The sequence below is a fragment of the Trichosurus vulpecula genome, chromosome 3, assembly GCF_011100635.1.
Source record: "Trichosurus vulpecula isolate mTriVul1 chromosome 3, mTriVul1.pri, whole genome shotgun sequence".
Taxonomy (NCBI): Eukaryota; Metazoa; Chordata; class Mammalia; order Diprotodontia; family Phalangeridae; genus Trichosurus; species Trichosurus vulpecula.
The window spans coordinates 56641615-56659012 of NC_050575.1; the positions used below are offsets into that span (position 1 = coordinate 56641615).

The following is a 17398-nucleotide window of genomic DNA, read 5'->3' on the forward strand; positions in this document are numbered from 1 at the left end:
TCATTGTTTGTTGTACAGAGAACTTAATATTTAGAGTACCAATAATTGGGAGAGAATTTGAAAGTGAAAATTTAAAAAAGAGTATATATATTAACACCCCCCCAACACACACACACACACACACACACGCACGCACACACACACACACACTCACACACACACACACACACACACACTCTCTCTCTCTCACTCTCACTCACTCACTCACTCTCTCACACACACACACAAAATCCTGGCTAGAGAAAAAATGAATAGAGTGTACCAAACAGTTAAATTAATGTTTAAGTGACTGGTCCTCAGACATGGAGTTAACAATTTGTTATAACCTTTCCAGTTTGGTTTCCAGAACCTATCAGAATTTATTCTGTGCTAGAATAGTCTTTGAAAGTCTGGAGTAAATGTCATGCATGCTGCAATGAGACACCACTGTAGGACTTTTATATAAACTATAACAAGGAATGCTTTTAAACTAACCAGCTCTGCCAGTCAGAGTTGTTGTTTTTTTTTTTAAAGAATTAAATATATGGGAAAATAAAAATGTTTTAGATTACTTTATTTCAGGAGTTGTTTTCCTGTTTTTATTCTATTTTATTCTTTTTAAAAATTAAGTTATTTTTTTCAGTAAAAAAAAATCCACCTTTTTCTTCCCTCTTCCTTACACCTCCACCCATTGAGAAAAAAAAGAAAAATAATGCTTGTTACAAACATGTTATATTCAAGCAAAACAAATTCCCATATTGGCCATGCCCCCCCCAAAATGTCTCAGTTTACATTTTGAGTCTGTTCTCTCTTGAGGTGAGTTAGCATGTTTCCTCATGAATCCTCTGGAATCATTATTGATTGTGTTCATTCGTTAAAGTTCCGAAGACTTTCAAAGCTGTTTGTATTTTTCAGTATTATTATGCTATAAATTGTTCCCCTGGTTCTTTGCACTCTGCATCAGTTCATGTAGTCCCCTGATTTCTCTGAAATCATTTCCTTCATTTATCACAGTACAATCGTGTTTTGCCACATTCCTAAACCACAACTTGTTCAAAACTATTCCTGAATTAGTGGGTACTCCCTCAGTTTTTTGCCACTACAAAGAGTTGCTATAATATTTTTGTATATATGGGTCCTTTTCCTTTTCATTTGATCTCTTTGGGGTATAGATGTAGTAAAGTGGTATCAGTGGGTCAAACAGTTTATTAGTTTATTAGCTTTTTAAGCATAGTTCTATACTCCTCTTTCTCACCCTTTCATTTTTTTTTTGAGATCATCCTAACATAATTGATTCATTTACTAATGATAATCCTTAGGAATTACAAGTTACCTTCCCATGTAGGAATGTAAACAGTTTAATCTTATTGAATCCCTATGAATTTTCTTTCCTGTTTGCCTTTTAATGCCTCTTTTGAGTCTTGTGTTTCAATGTTAGAATTTCTGTTCAACTTTGGTCATTTCATTAGGAATGCTTGAAAGTTCTTTATTTCATTAAATGTCAATTTTTTTTCCCCTGAAAGATTATACTCCGTTTTACTGGATAGTTTATTCTTGGTTGTGATCCTAGCTCCTTTGCCTTTTGGAATATCATATTCCAAGCTCTCTCCTTCTGTAATGTGGAAGCTGCTAAATCTTGTGTGATACTGACTCTCTGATATTTGAATGATTTCTTTTGGCTCTTGGAAGTATTTTCTCCTTGACCTGAGAGCCCTGGAATTTGGCTAAAATATTTTTGGGAGTTTCCGTTTTAGGGTCTCTTTCATGAGGATGATTGATGGAGTCTTTTATTTCTGTTTTACCCTTGGAATCTAATATCTTAGGGCATTTTTCCTTTGTAGTTTCTTATATTATGATATCTAGGCTCTTTTTATGATAGTGGCTTTCTTATGTCCAAAAATTGTTAAATTATTTCTCCTTAATCCATTTTCCAGGTCAATTGTTTTTCCAGTGAGAGATTTCACATCTTCTATTTTTTCATGCTTTTGACTTTGTTTTATTTTTTCTTGATGTCTCATCATTAGCTTCCACTTGTTCAATTCTGATTTTTGAGGAATTGTTTTCTTTAGTGAGCATTTGTTCCTTTTATTCCATTTGGCCCTTTCTACTTTTTAAGGAGTTCTTTTTATTCAGTGAATTTTTGTACTTTTACCATTAGGTGAGTTTTGTTTTTTAAGGTGTTATTTTCTTCAGTATTTTTGTCTCTTTTTCCAAGCTGTTAATTCTCTTTGTGTGATTTGCTTGCATCACTCTCATTTCTTTCCTCAGTTTTTCCTCTACCAGTCATTCTAGTTTTAAAATAGTTTTTTATCTCTTCTAGTAATTCTTGTTGGGCTTGTGTCCAATTTGCATTACTTTTTCTTTGAGGCATTGCAAGTGGCTGTTTTTGTGTTCTCTTCTGAGCTTATGTCTTCTTCTTCCTTGTCACCATAGTGTCTTTTTTATGGTCACATTCTTTTTTTATTACTTATTTTTCCAGCCCATTTCTTGACTTTGAACCTTATTATAAAGTTGGGCTCTGCTCACCTGGGAGTGGGAAGACACTGTCTTAAGCTTCAGGCTTTTTCATGATGGTATTTTGCAAACTAGTTCTGCAAGTTTTTGATGCTTCCAAGGTGGTGTGATCCAGGGAGAGGTGTGATCATTGCTTTCTTGGTCTATACTCTGGTCTTTAACCAGGAAAGGCCCCATGTTCCCTGCAGCCACAAGTGCTCCTCTTTGCCCTGGAATTGTGATTCAGAACTACCTTTGGGCAGTGGAGTTGCCAGACACCACCTGGTCCTGTACTAGTCCCAGTACTTCTAATATATTGAGTTTGCCTTTTTATGACACAAAAATTGCATCCTTATAGAACTCATTTGTCCTTGTAAAGATTTCCATTGAGTCTTTTCACATGAAAAGCTGTAATAGAAATGGGAGGATGGGAATAAGAGGGGCAAAAGAAACTCTTATTGGCTAGTTTTTGTAACTCTTCTGCCAACCTTATGAGGTTAGGGTCATATATGATGATAAGTGAAAGAGCTTTGAAAACTGTAAAGCACTACACAAATAAAAGGTGATGTTACTGCTTTAAGTGAGAAGATTGACCACGATACTTCCAGCTATCCCCTACTTAACATCCCTAGAGCTGAATTGCCTCTCAGTAAGTCTAGGTGTTCTTTTTTGTTATTCATTTAAGTTGTATCCATCTCTTCTTGACCCCACTTGGAGTTTTCTTGGCAAAGATACTGGAGTGGTTTGCCATTTCCTTCTCCAGATCATTTTACAGGTGAAGAACTCAGGCAAACAGGATTAAGTGACTTGCCCAGGGTCACACAGCGAATAGGTGTCTGAGGACAGATTTGAACTCAGGAAGATGAGTCTTCCTGACTCCAAGCCCTGAACTTTAAGCTGCTTAGGTGCCCTAGTTATTCTTTAATTATGTATTAATAGGGATAGGGACTAGATCTTTGATTTCATTTGTGTGGTAACCTTCTGCCAATGCATGTCAGCAGACTTACAACTTATAACTTGTAACTTACACTGTTTGAGAGTTGGTCTAGATCAGTGGTGTCAGACTCAAATAATAACAGGATGAGGAGTGGAGGTAGGTGACATATTGACTTCAAAAACCATATGTCAACATTATTTATATTCTATTGTATTTTTACCCTTTATGTATTAAAAAACCCAACACTTCCCCTTTGCATTTCAACTGGTTTCTCCCCTCCCTTCCCCCAGTGATTGACACCTTGGGTCTGGAGCCCTGAGAATTTAAGTGATTTACCCAGAGTCAATATAGCTAGTACTTTAGAGGTCAAACCTGAACACAGATCTTTCTTGTTCTGAGACTGACTCTATTTATTACAGCATACTGCCTGTCTTTTGAGTATACCATGTATTAATATTTTCCCAAAAATTTTATCCTTCATTTCAAAACTGTTTTGTTTTTCTTAATAATATTTACTGTGCCTTTACTAAGATAATTCTCTTCTGTTCAGTGGGAGGCATAATTTCGGATTTGAGATAAAAAATCTTAAGTCTTTAGTGCAAATCTTTTTTTTCTTTTTAAAAAAAAATCCATTAGTCATTTCAGCACTGGTAGTGTTGCATTCATTTTCCTTTTAAGGCTGTTCCCAACTACTTTTTATCTGGTGTACCTTCTTAACAGTTGTCCGTGTTGTGATGTTAAAGTATTGTTTGCTTTATTACCTGAAGTCCTTAGGCCAGGTAAATAGCATTCCTAGAGGCTGGTGCTTTAGTGAATCATTTTAGGAAATGAATTATGGAGGTATGGATTGTAAAGAACTTTTTCTTAGTTCCCCAACATCCTTCTTTTGACTATTTCTTTTAAGGATTACTGGCTTCATTTCTGATGCAGGAAGTCCTGAGTAGGCAGACCTGAGGGAATAGATTGGGCGAGTATTCTTACTAATTCCACTGATGCATCTTTACCAGGATGAAATTTAGCACTAATCTTTGGCAACTTTTTAATTAAAATTTTGTTCCCACTCTATTATTTTTGTTCATGATGTATAATATACAAACATGGGTACAAAATTATTTTAAAGTGTATAATTCAGTGAGCCCCATGCATAGTATGTAGAAATGAACATTACAAACCTTCCAGTCTTGTCCTAGTTCTTTATGGACTCAATTCATATCTTGAGCAAATTCATAAAAAATTAAAATAATGCTAATTGACTTTCATCAAAAAATAATCGAGGGGAATAATTAATTACATTTTTATAGTTCTCACTTGTTAAAAGCAGCCCAAATGGGGGGGGAGTCATAAAGATGAATTTTCATAGATGTCATTTCCATGTAATTCATTTTATTAGACAATCATTACTGTTTTTAAAAAAAACCCATAATATAGCTAGTCACGTTTTTGCTGTTTCTCAGATAAAATATTTTGAAGATGTTTGCCATATGTATTGACACTCTTCTTAATACTAAATGATAATTGAGAACTAGTAATATGTTATATCAGTTGATTTTATTCTTTGTGCGGTTTTCAAATTATATTAATATGGTACCATGTCCTAAGACTTGGTCTGTGCTGAAGTATTTGATTCCTTGGTTCCTGAAAGATAGTTATTTAGCCCCGTTGCTATTTTTTTAGCCAATGTGAGTTTGTCATACATTGCTCATATTCCTTAAGTTTAAGTGAGTTTTCCTTTATTAGGAACTGGATACAATTTTTTTAAAAGCCCAAATAGTGACAAATTGTTTGGATCATTGGGTGACTTTAAGTTACTTGGATTTGTTTTTCCTTTCTGCATCTGGCCTACATTGTATTTGAAGCCACCACCTTCATTTTTAGACTTCGCTGTAAGACATTTACTTCTAATTAAATAGTTAAAAATTGGATAGTGGTTTTTTTTTCTCCATCAAATAAAAGTTAAACTTGATGTTTAACATTGACTTTACAAAAAACACTTTAAAGTGACGGTTTAGATCTGTTAAGATTTTTTTTATTTTTAGTGGTGTAAAATATTTGTGGGTCTGTTTTAGATAAGACCATTGTATATATATTAATTTAATGTATTTCATGTGTTTATAAGTAACACTTTATAAGCATGGTTGGTAATATGATTTACGAAGACTTAAAATGTTTTTTGTATCATTTTTTATTAGCACCTACCACACAAGATCAGACACCAAGTTCTGCTGTTTCAGTTGCCACACCTTCAGTTAGCGTTTCAACTCCAGCTCCTACAGCTACACCTGTACAGACTGTTCCCCAGCCACACCCCCAGACATTGCCTCCTGCAGTTCCTCATTCAGTACCTCAGCCAACAGCGGCAATACCTGCTTTTCCACCAGTAATGGTACCTCCATTTCGTGTCCCCCTTCCGGGCATGCCTATTCCACTACCAGGTAAACCAGCATCTGATAATTTTCTTATTTGCTATGTTTTTCATATGTCAGCAAGTTCGTTTTCATGTGTCTGTTGCATATGGAATTTGCCTTGAATCTCACCCATTTTAAAATCTTTTTGTTTTTTTTGAAAGATTCATGGCTGATTGCAGTAGTTTCTCTTTTAGTTTTTGGTAAATGTATCTTTTGTTTTTGTATTTTCACACTTGATATATACACCAATTGTTAAAGTTAGTCACATTTAAAATGTAGTTATCTTGAATCTTAGCTTCAAATGTAAAAATTGGTATCTTTTTTGCATTTTACGTGTTTTAAATTCAGTTATTTTTAAGGGATCAAGTCTATTAATGGAGTAAAAGATGTTACACATTTTATGGACATTAAAGTACGAAATAGAATGCAAACCACTTAATTTAAGCAAAAAACCTCCACAAGTCTCTAGAAAACTATTTCTATAAGATAAAGGCTTGGACCTTCTTTTAAATTGAAATCGAGGTAAAGTTTAATATTTTATACTAAATAAGAATTTCAATACTTGAAGGGGGGGAGTAGAAGTTTTGAGGGAACTTTAAAGGTAGTTGGATAGTGCTGGGTATTCCTAATTTGGATGCTCTTGCTGTTGCCAAGGATATTTAGAGTAATAGAATCTTAGAACTGGCCCTTAGAGACCAACTAGTCCTGTCCCCTTGATTTTATAAATGAGAAAATTGGTGTCCATAGAAAGTTGTCATGAGGTATGTAGCCAGTAGTAGAGCACAGACTCAGTCTAGTGACTTTTCATCATATCTTGCTACTAGAATTCCATGTTGATTCCATTTTATGTTGATGCTCAATTCAAGATGTAGAAGTAGTTCAGAAATGATTTTCAGGTATGTACATATCTGATGCAAGCCTGACTACTTCCTTAAATGTAAATATTTTGGTTTTTTTAAAAATCAAATTAAAAAGGAGACTTCTTCTCAGATAGCACTGTTTAACAGGAAGAGACCAAGAATGGCTTTTTGTGAGCTAATTCTTTTATATGACTCAAAATGATGAAGACCAAAAGCTTGAAAGAATCCATATTTTTCATGTAATGTTATAACATTTTGGAACAGGTGATCATGAGTATAAGTATAGAACAAGATAGTCCTATATGTGAAAATGAGAATATCAAGACAATTAGTAACAGTCCTTGTTCTGAAAGTCTTGTAAAAGATATAAATTGCCCTTATTTTCATCTTTGATATAATTGATGTTTTAGAAGTTGTGACTCATGAAGAATGGCATTACTCTTCTTTTCCAATTTAAAAAATGCATTTTATTTGTTTTTTCAGCTTTGTATTTATTTATTTTTAGTTTTCAACACTCACTTCCATAAAATTTTGAATTCTAAATTTTCTCCACCCCCCTCCCCCATTCCTCTCTCTCCAAGATGGCATGCAATCTGATAATAGGCTTTATGTATACATTCATATTAAACATATAAAATGAATTTTATTTAGATTCTGTGTTTGCTAAAGCTGATAAAAATGACAGGCATCACTTAAAAATTATTGTCCTGTAACCATCTAGTTTTTAGGTGCTTGTCAATGTTCACATTTATTACCTGTGATGATCTGCTGCAGCTCAGCAGTAGCTCACGATCCAGAACAGCCTGAAAGTAGGAGATTCCTTATCTCCAGGTGCCCTCTTAGAATGTGAATCTCTGGCCTGATTCAGTTCAGTTAAGGCCACTCTTCAAAACTGTGGATTCCTGTTGTCTTACTGATTAAGTCCAGACTCCTGAAACTGGCATTCAAGGGTCTGTATAATATGGTGCTAAATTACCATTCTAGCTTTATTTCCCTTTGCCATTTTCTTTTTACATATTCTGCATTGCAGCCTAACTCAGTTGTCATCTTTAGTACAAATACCACACTCTTAATAGACTTTGTATCTTTACTAATAGGAAATGCCAAAACTTAAGTTGCTTGAAGCTTAATTTCTTTTATGTTCAAGAAGAGGGGGGAAAAATCTGTCATTCTTTGCAGTTAAGTTTGATTTTGACTTGGTTATAAAGCTACCACTTTTCCTTTTAAAAATTAAAGAATTAGTGGGAGAGTTTTCTGAAATGGGGAAAAAACCCCTCTATTTTTATTTCATCTTTTATTAGTTCTAACAGCATAAGATGGGAGCTGAAGTTCTGAACAGCTGAAGGAGTTGGGGATATTTAGCTTGGAGAAAATGAAAGTGGAGGATAAAAGGGATGTGTTAGCTGAATTCAGACATTTGAAGGGTTATCTTGGGAAAGAGGTAAGGGATTTATTCCGTGTTGCTCCAGAGGGAAGAACTAGGACCAGTAGGGAGAGGTTATAGGTAGGCAGAATTTAGAGAAATCAGAACTTTCCATTATTGGAGATGCATGCATTCTGAAGTAATGATCCTCCTGTCACTGGAAGCAAAGTTTGTTAGAATTGTTGTAGAATAGATTACTACATTGAGAGGCAGGATAGATTAAATAAATTCCAAGGTATCTTCTAAGGTCTTATGATTCTTTGGGAAAAGGGCCTAATAGAATAGTGAAAGTAGGGTCATATAATCTGTCACTTCCTTTCATTTCTGTTAATCCATTCTTTGCAAATGCTTCATTGAAGTTGAAAGAGGAAGTGTAGAAATAGCACTCTTATTCCTTCTTCATTCAATTTATCTGTTCCTTATTTTTATTTCCTTTTCTCCTTCCTGTACCCTTGAACTCACCCTGGGTCAAGAGAAACAGGAAGCCTACAGCAAGGGCAGTAATAAACCTTTCTATAAATAAGAGCACCTGTGGTTCTAAAGTAAATGAGTAAAGGAACGAGACAGACACTGATTAAAATAAGGGAAAAGAGAAGTCATAGGGGAAATGTGTAATAAATAAAGGCACAAGAAAGAGCAGTGATAAGGGTTATCAGTTGCAATAGGATTATAGAATTGGATTTCCAGTTTTAGAAGTTGAAAAATCTCATTTAGAGTTTCAGAAAATTCTTTAGTTCATGAAGTGAAGTGGAATCTACCAAAATTCCTACTGCAATTTCTGTGCTTAAAAGCTAATAACTTAATAAAAATGTGTTTTTCTTAAAAGAACATGGTTTGAAGAGACAAATTCTTAGGGAAGTTGTACAATTGTTCCCTTAAAAATAGTTGAATTAAAATGTGTAGTTATTTTCATCAAATGGATGTGACCACCAACATAAGCAGGCTTTTGTCTTTTTATATGTTCAGCATTTAAAATTTTTTAAATCCGAGTTTTTTATTATATTCTTTATTTTTAAAATGAAATAAGATAATATGTTGGCCTGGTTGATTTAATAAGGGCTCATCCTAAAAATTAGTAAATCTCATTTTTATATTATCTCCATATATTTAAAAATCAATGATATATTCATTGGAGTGAGGATAATCTTCTGAAATTACTCTAATTTATTGAGTTCACCTACAAAATTAAAACAATTGGTCCAGTCATCCTGCAGATGGCAGTGTTTATATTGATTTAGATCTAAATACATGCTATAACTTCCTTCACAAAACGAATTTTTACAATGTATTCTTTTAAAAACCTAATAACACGAAATCTTACTCTGAAACTAAAAAAAGCCTAGATACTTTGATCAGTACGATATAATAGAGTGCTCTTGTTTCTTGTTTCAGATTTAGTATTTTTAGTTTTAATCTTACACTAAAAAGTTTAATAAAATTAGAGACTTTCTTTAACCTTAAAAATCAATAAAACATAAAACTATGTTTTATTCTAAAGTTTTTATTTTAATATTTGTGTTTTATTAGCTTACAAACCCAGGGGTTTAATTTCATCTTGAGTGTTAGGAGAATTAATTCTTCCTGTCTTTTTCAAGGATAAAAGATAATTTGAGTAAAAGCATGATTTTTATTTTTTCTTGCTCCCAAAATGTAGTTCTTTCCTTTTACCTTTGTCTCTGATTCTTCTTGAAGCCTAAATTAAAGTGATCATAATTTGTTTGTGAATTTCCAGCTTTCCCTTTAATCTCCCTTTCTACCACAACAATTGTTTAGTAAGATAATTATTTACCTGAAAATTGTGTTGAGTGCAATTTTCTTCATAGTATATTCTATCTATCATTAATTCAGGTTAAATTAAATGCTTATTTATTTACATGTAGTTTGTGTACACAGTACTTAAGGGATGAGGGAGTGGCAGTTTTCTTAGTATTTTATACTGCCTTCACAACATTCCCAGCCCATGTAATTCCATAGAAAAAACATTGCCATTACATAGTGCCACTAATAGAGCTTCATCCTGGTCTTCTGTGCCATTTTTTAGAGAAGTATGCTTTGCTTTGAGACATTTCCATCTACCCTCATTCTTCACCCTCTTCTTTGCCTTATTTCTACCCTGCACGAATGTATCATGCATCAGCTATTGCATGTGGTTCCTAGAAGTATAGTGAAACAGAAGAGTGTATTGTCAGTTTCATGCTGCATCTGCCTTCCACCGGTTTCTAAGCAACAGCAGCATGGGTTTTGATGTCCTATGGGAAAATGTCCCATATGAGAATTTTAAATGTGTATGCATGGAAGAAGAGGTCTTCCCATATTGAATTTAAACCCCTGAGACTCCTGATGTTGTTATGATAGCTGGTTCAATATAGAGGTAACTGTTGCTATAATTTATAGTTAGTATTATTGATAATTTGGCACCACTTCCTGAAATGTCAGAGCAACAAGAAATTCTTTCCTGTGGTCTTTGTCTTTTCCAATGGAAATGGCATTCTAAATTGTACTGGTAAATTATTATTATCCTGAATCCCAGTGGTAGCTGACATACAATGGCAGCTTTCCAACATGCTTGCTTATCCATTTTACAGGTGTAGCAATGATGCAAATAGTCAGCTGCCCGTATGTAAAGACAGTCGCTACCACCAAGACCGGTAATTCTTAAAACCATCTTAGTTCGTTTTGTCTGTAAGTTGGCATGGTAGTGAATGTTGTTGTTTATATTTTTTTTCCCAAGTGAGTGGATTTTTATATTTTAATTTCTAATGAGCAGTATAAATGCAGATGTCACATTTGGCCAACACTTAATTTTCCCAATAGATTTAGTTTTTTTTGGTTCACCAAAACAAAATAAGGTCAGATTATTTTAATTATTACTTTATGTAATAAGTGTGAACTATTTCATTCCCATATACATGACATTTAAATTTTAGTTTAAATTTTGGTGTGTGTGTGTTTTTCAGTTAAATTAAAAATCATTTTCATGTGTAAAGTGATGTGATTGTGCTTGCATGCTAGTAGGTATGTATGTATGACTGTTTGTATGTCTAGTGTAAGTTTACCTTTTTAAGTTAGTGAATTAAGGTGCTTAGCTGAAATATTTTATCATGTTACTAAATTTAGACTTATATAAAGGTATGTTAATTAGATTTTTAGTTTGTATCTACTTGCTGATTCTTTAGGACATGTATCTAGTTTGTAAAAAGTAAAATCAAGACTTTAAAAAACTGGAGCACATTTGCTTTCCTCATTAATGAAAATTAAAAACTCAATTTTGAGAGATAGTTGAAGGTAATTGACTTGGCTGAAGTTTAGTCCGTTAGATAATATGAGATGGATTTGATAATATCAGTCATTCATTAACAAATATGATTTCATTACCTTTTTAGAACTAGAAGATTATGTTTGAGATTTAATTATGCTTTTGATAGTGCTTTTTTCGTTTTTTCCCCCAAAATTTAAAGAATTGTTATTGACAGTATATATTGGCTATATTGACAGTATGATTTTTATGTACTGTTATCTTTATAATTTAATGTTTCAGCTGCTTGCTTATTTGAAAAAAATTTTTAAAAAATATTATAGTATGAGAGAAGATTCAACTTCTGACAATTTTTTGTGTTGCATTTCAGAATCTTTGATTTGTGTGCATTAGTACACAGTACACAAGGAAGGAAATCATAAGACGTTTTTAGAATAGTACACTTTTTGTGGGATTTTAGTCTCACCAGCTACTTTGTTATTTTTTTACATAAAATACAAGTTTAATAAAAATTTAGTTCATTTTAAGATTCATTGTTTTACTTTGCAGTTGATACCTTATTTTTTTTTTCATTATTCTCTTTTAGGTGTATTGCCAGGAATGGCCCCTCCTATTGTACCCATGATACATCCCCAGGTTGCTATTGCTGCTTCACCTGCTACCTTAGCTGGAGCAACAGCAGTTTCTGAATGGACAGAATACAAAACAGCAGATGGAAAGACATATTATTATAATAATAGGACATTAGAATCAACCTGGGAAAAACCCCAAGAACTAAAGGAAAAAGGTATAATAATTTTAATGACATATCAGGGTGTCCTAGTCTATTTTAGTAAAGCAAATTCAGTATTATATCAAATTCTGAGATCCTATACCCTTTTAAGATTAATTTCTAAACATAACATTGAAGGGAGATTGTTTCTTCATTGACTCACTTGTTTGGATTTGCTTTAAAAACTTGAAATTGACATGTCTTCTACATGTTTGTCACAGTTTTCTCCATTTGGAAAAGCTTTATTTATGGACATTGAAATGATTTTCTCATTGACTATGTATTGTCAGGAATAGGTGTAATTTGTTTTAAGATTTGTTTGATATAGGGCTGGTCCTCATAATGAAAGAATGTGTAGGATGGTTCTGGGAAGTACATTGTGTCGTAGGCCAGAGGGTCTGCTTTGTACATTATTTCTTTCATTGCAATAAATGGCCTTTATAAATGATGCTTGAGAGAGTTATGCCCATCTACAGTGTATAGATTGTATTATTCATTTCTGGAGAATCAGATCTTAAATATTGGTACTAAGTACCTTCGTTGTCAAAAACTAAAACTGGGATGCTATACCTTTCTACATAAAACATCTTTAAGTCATCATTGCAGCAGAATTAAGTCAGTAATGTTAAGGAAGGTAAGATTATTTTTATAGTTAAGAAAGACATTGTGTTCTTTTAATCTTTTTATAATGGTAGCATTCTGAACATAATTAAAATGCTTGAACAGTACAAGTATATAATAATCAGTTCATTTTATGCTGCTTGAACTTAGTGCCTCAGATTTATTGAGTAATATACACAAAAGAAATAATTCTTTATCATTAGCTGCTGTTTGCCATCTGATTTGATGATATCTCCTCATTTAATGAAAAACTTACCTTGGAAAACCTCTTTGACCAAGTATTAATTAAGCTGTAAAGTTTTATACTCAAGAATGATATTAATCACTTTGGAAACTCCACTATATCTGTATCGAAGGGGTTAACTTTAATAGAATATCTTTTTATAGAAAAATTAGAAGAAAAAATCAAAGAGCCAATCAAAGAGCCTCCTGAGGAACCTCTACCAATGGAGACAGAGGAAGAGGAGCCCAAAGAAGAACCCATAAAAGAGATCAAGGAGGTAAAGGACTATGAACCAAATGAGTGAGGTTAAATGATTTTGCATAATTTCCCATATATAGATTTGTAAAATGTAGGTACTTAACAAATGTTTCTTAAATTGACATGAAATACTTTTGATATAGTTGAACATAATTATAAATTTGAGAGCTGAAATTTTAAGATATTTAGAGTTTATAGTTGGGATTTCATTTGGAAAATTTTTCTTAAAAAATTATTCTTTTTAATCCAAATGAATTTACTAAAATTAATTACAGTATTTTGCACAGTCGGCAAACACTGCATTATTTTCTACTGTTATTACCTTGTGTTTAATGCTATTTTCTCTGGAAGTACTTTTCTTCCAGTGAGGAAGGGTGGTTTCAGATTTCACGTAAAAGCTTAGCCTGAGAGGGTTCTTTGGTCTTTTCTGGACCAAAACCATTCCAGTTCAGTTAAATTTCATTTAGGTACAGGACCATCTATTTTGGAGGGGGGCAGTTTGGCCCTAGGGGAATGAATGAGAAAAGCATCTATTAAGCCCCTTCTGGGCATTGTCCTGTGTGCTGGGAATACAAATACAAAGAGATACAGTCCTTGCCCTCTTAGAGATTACATTTTAAAGGAATAGATAACACTTCTAGGGGAATGGAGGCTAGGTTTTTTGATTGGTAAAGACACCAAGGATGTTGAGTAGAATCGATTGACATGCTTTTTCTAGGAATAATGATAGTCTTGATTTGATTACTATTCCCAGAACAAGGGGTGCAAAATAGGGAGGTAGAGTGGAGGGGTGGACATCTGTGGCAGTAAGCAAGACCATGTCAGCCCTGAAGCAGAATTGGAAGTTTGTTATCCCCTAGATATATATCAGACAACCAAGACAGCTTGGCTACTGGTCTGGAGTTCCAAAGCTCCGTAGTTTTGTTCTTCTAGGGCATGGTCTCTAGTTCAGAGAATGCCCAGCAGTAGCAGCAGTGGCTGGAGAGCAGGGTAGGAAAATGACAGAGGCGAAATATGGTTGAGAGTCTGGGGCAGGCTGGATAGAGTAAGAATGTAGAAGCTCTCCTCAAAACATTGAAGTAGGTACTTAAAGCTCCCCTCATGGTATCTTATCACTCTAATGATAGCCCTGGGGTGAAATTTGTAGACATTTGTGGTTTGTATGATTATTATTAAACTGATATTATGAATTAAGTGGAACTGACAGTATTAAAAGGTCTTAGTATGAGATATTTTCTCCATAGGAGCCCAAAGAAGAAGAGATGACAGAAGAAGAAAAGGCTGCCCAGAAAGCAAAGCCAGTAGCGACTACACCCATTCCTGGCACTCCATGGTATGTATATATTTTAATCTACAGTGAGTAATGCTTTTTTATTTATGCTTTTTCATGTTTTTAATAAGATTAGGTGATTTTTTTGGGTCCTTTCATATTAAGAAACTTGTTTTCTTATTGGGAAAGGTATATTTCCAACTCTGAAGAAGTTTTTGTATAATTTGGGTAATTTTGTACTAATTATTTTAATCTCAGTTCATTTTAATAACTCCAGAATCCAAAGAGCTACTTTACCTACTGCAAACCTCCCCCCCCCACCCCAGTAGTGTGTAGTGACCTTTGTCATTCAAAATGACCATCCTGAGACTGCAAAATCTCTACATTACCTTCTGAATTTTCAGAAATTAGATGAAAGCAAACTCATGAAGGTTTTTCCAGGGAGTCCTCAGAGGAAAAGTATATCCCTGAAGACATGCACTTTCAAAGTAGAGAGGATTAGGAAATTGATTGTACACTTAAAAAATTAGAAAATCAAATAACTAAACTGAAAATAAACACAAAGGAGGAAATCTTAAAAATTCAAGGATAAATTGTTAAATTAGAAGTTATATTAGGTTCAGTATCATTTTTGTGTTGAATATTCTGTCGTATTCTGATTCTTTGAAAATTAGTATTCCATGTTTGTTATATATCATCTTGGGCAACTAGGTGGCACAGTGGATAGAGTGCTGGGCCTGAAGTCAGGAAGATTCATCTTCCTGAGTTCAGATTTGGCCTCAGACACATACTAGTTGTATGATCCTAGGCAAGTCACTTGACCCTATTTTCCTCAGTTCCTCATCTGTAAATTGAGCTGGAGAAGGAAATGGCAAATCATTCCATTATCTTTGCCAAGAAAACCCTAAATGGGGCATGAAAAGTTGGATATGACTGAACAATAACAAAAACATCTGTGATCTTTCTAAAGCAAAGGTTTGACCATGTGTTCCCCCCCAACTTTACTCCAGGTGCTCCTAGTTGCTTCTGTGGTCAAATATAAAATCCTCTCTTCAGTTTTTAAAACTCTTTACCACTTTCGTGCTTCCTACTTTTCCAATCTTCTTGCTCTTTACTCCCTTTCATATGTACTGTTTCTTGTACGTGACACACTTCTCTCCCAACTAAGCATTTTCATCATGTCTTCTGTATGTGCCTGCATAAATGATGTCTGGTTCTCCCTTTATGTCCCAGCTAAAATCCCACTTTTTAAGGTTTTGCGAAAGAAAGAAAAAAAGAAAGAGGAAGGGAAGGAGAAAGGGGGAGAGAGACTGAGAGAAAGAAAAAAAGAAAGGAAGAAACAAAGAAAGAAAGAGAAATCTAGCCAGTATTGGACCACAATAGGTCCCTGCCCAAGCTCCACTTAATGGCTGTATTTTGGGCCCTCCTGGCTTAGAGTGAATGCCAATGGTAACTTTCTCTACAGAACAGAAACCGAGGGTCTTCCCCTCCCAGTTTGATTTTTTTTCTTTTTTCTAATTAAAGGGGCCATCCCTTGACTCTTAAAGAGTCTGTCTTAAAGAGGCCTGTTCACTGAATGGGCATTACCTTACTTTAAGTGAGTACATGAAAAGGCCTTCACCTAAAAGGGCCAGGGTCTCCCATTGCATCCTGGGCCATCTCCAGTCATCCCGATGAATATCTACTCACTGGATCCAGATGGCTCTGGAGGAGAAAGTAAGGCTGGTGACCTTGCACAGCCCATCCTCCCTCAAATCAAAGTCAACTGCAAGTCATGTTATCATTTCCCTGATGTCATAGTCCTCTTCGAGAACAAAGGACAAACACAAAAATCCCACCTTTTACAAGAGACCTTTCCTGAACCCCCTTACTACTAGTGCCTTCCCCCTGTTGATTTCAGTTTATCTTATCAATATCTTCTTTTTTGTTGCTGTTACCCCTGTTAGATTGTGAGTTCTTCCAGGGCAGGGACAATTTTTTTGTCTTTTCTTTGTATTCACAGCACTTAACACAGTGCCTGGAATGTAGTAGAATGCTAGTTGGTTTGATTTGAGTTAACCAGAATATATTCATTTGATCAGGGAGTATAGTTTTCACATGATTTTTTTTTTGGAGGGGGTAAATATGAGTTTATTATAAAGAGCTATTACACAATCTTTTTTCCCTTGTTAATAACACCTAGCATTTATATAATGCTTTTAGGTTTAGAAAATGGATATGTTATCTCATGTTATTCTCACAACAACCTCATAAAGGTAGGTGCTATTATTATCCACAATTTACAGAGGAGGAAACTGTTTAGTGACTTGCTGGAGGTCACACAGCTAGTAAGTATCTGAGGCAGGATTTGAACTCTGATCTTTGTGACTTTGTGTACAGTACGCCTTTCTAGATTATCGTTTATGTAGTGCCTTACTCATCAGAATAGTTGATATAGTTTTTTTAAAAAATAGATTACTAATACTACTTACCAATACTAATAGATTTTACTATTTTCCTTCTCTGTTTCTGTTGAAGGCACCACTGTCCTTTCAATGTCTTTTATAATCTCTGCATTATCCTGTACTCTTTCATTTTTCCTCTCCTTAATAGAGTTTCCCATTTTGCCTTCCACTGTATCTCTCCCATCCTGTCTCTTCATTCATTTACGCACACAACTACCACCTTAATTCAGGCCCTTCTCGCCTCTGGCCTAGATTATTGCAACAGTCTTCATTGGTCTCCTTAGCTCTAGTTTTTCACCATTCAAATATATCCTATATGCTACTACGAAAATAATTTTCACTAAGTGCAGATATGACCATGTGACTCCCCTACTCAGTGACTACAGTCACTACAGTGACTTCCTGAACTCTAAAATAAAATTTATCTGTTTAGCTTTTAAAATCCTTGACAGTGTAG

At 34.3% G+C, this 17398-nt stretch overlaps 1 protein-coding gene across 5 annotated transcripts in view; it reads left to right on the forward strand.

The window, feature by feature from the left end:
* The window catches only part of TCERG1 (transcription elongation regulator 1), a 61664-nt gene that overhangs the window by 19712 nt on the left and 24554 nt on the right, over positions 1-17398 (forward strand). For 3 of the 5 annotated variants that reach the window (XR_005009898.1, XM_036750504.1, XM_036750507.1), the window contains exons 6-10: positions 5599-5841; positions 10683-10745; positions 11940-12140; positions 13134-13246; positions 14472-14560. Coding sequence is in view for 4 of the 5 variants with exons in the window: in XM_036750504.1 (XP_036606399.1) it covers positions 5599-5841; positions 10683-10745; positions 11940-12140; positions 13134-13246; positions 14472-14560 (709 nt within the window). In the remaining variant the exon portion in view is untranslated. The remainder of the gene's footprint in view (positions 1-5598; positions 5842-10682; positions 10746-11939; positions 12141-13133; positions 13247-14471; positions 14561-17398) is intronic. The other 2 variants (XM_036750506.1, XM_036750505.1) reach the window with 1 other exon arrangement.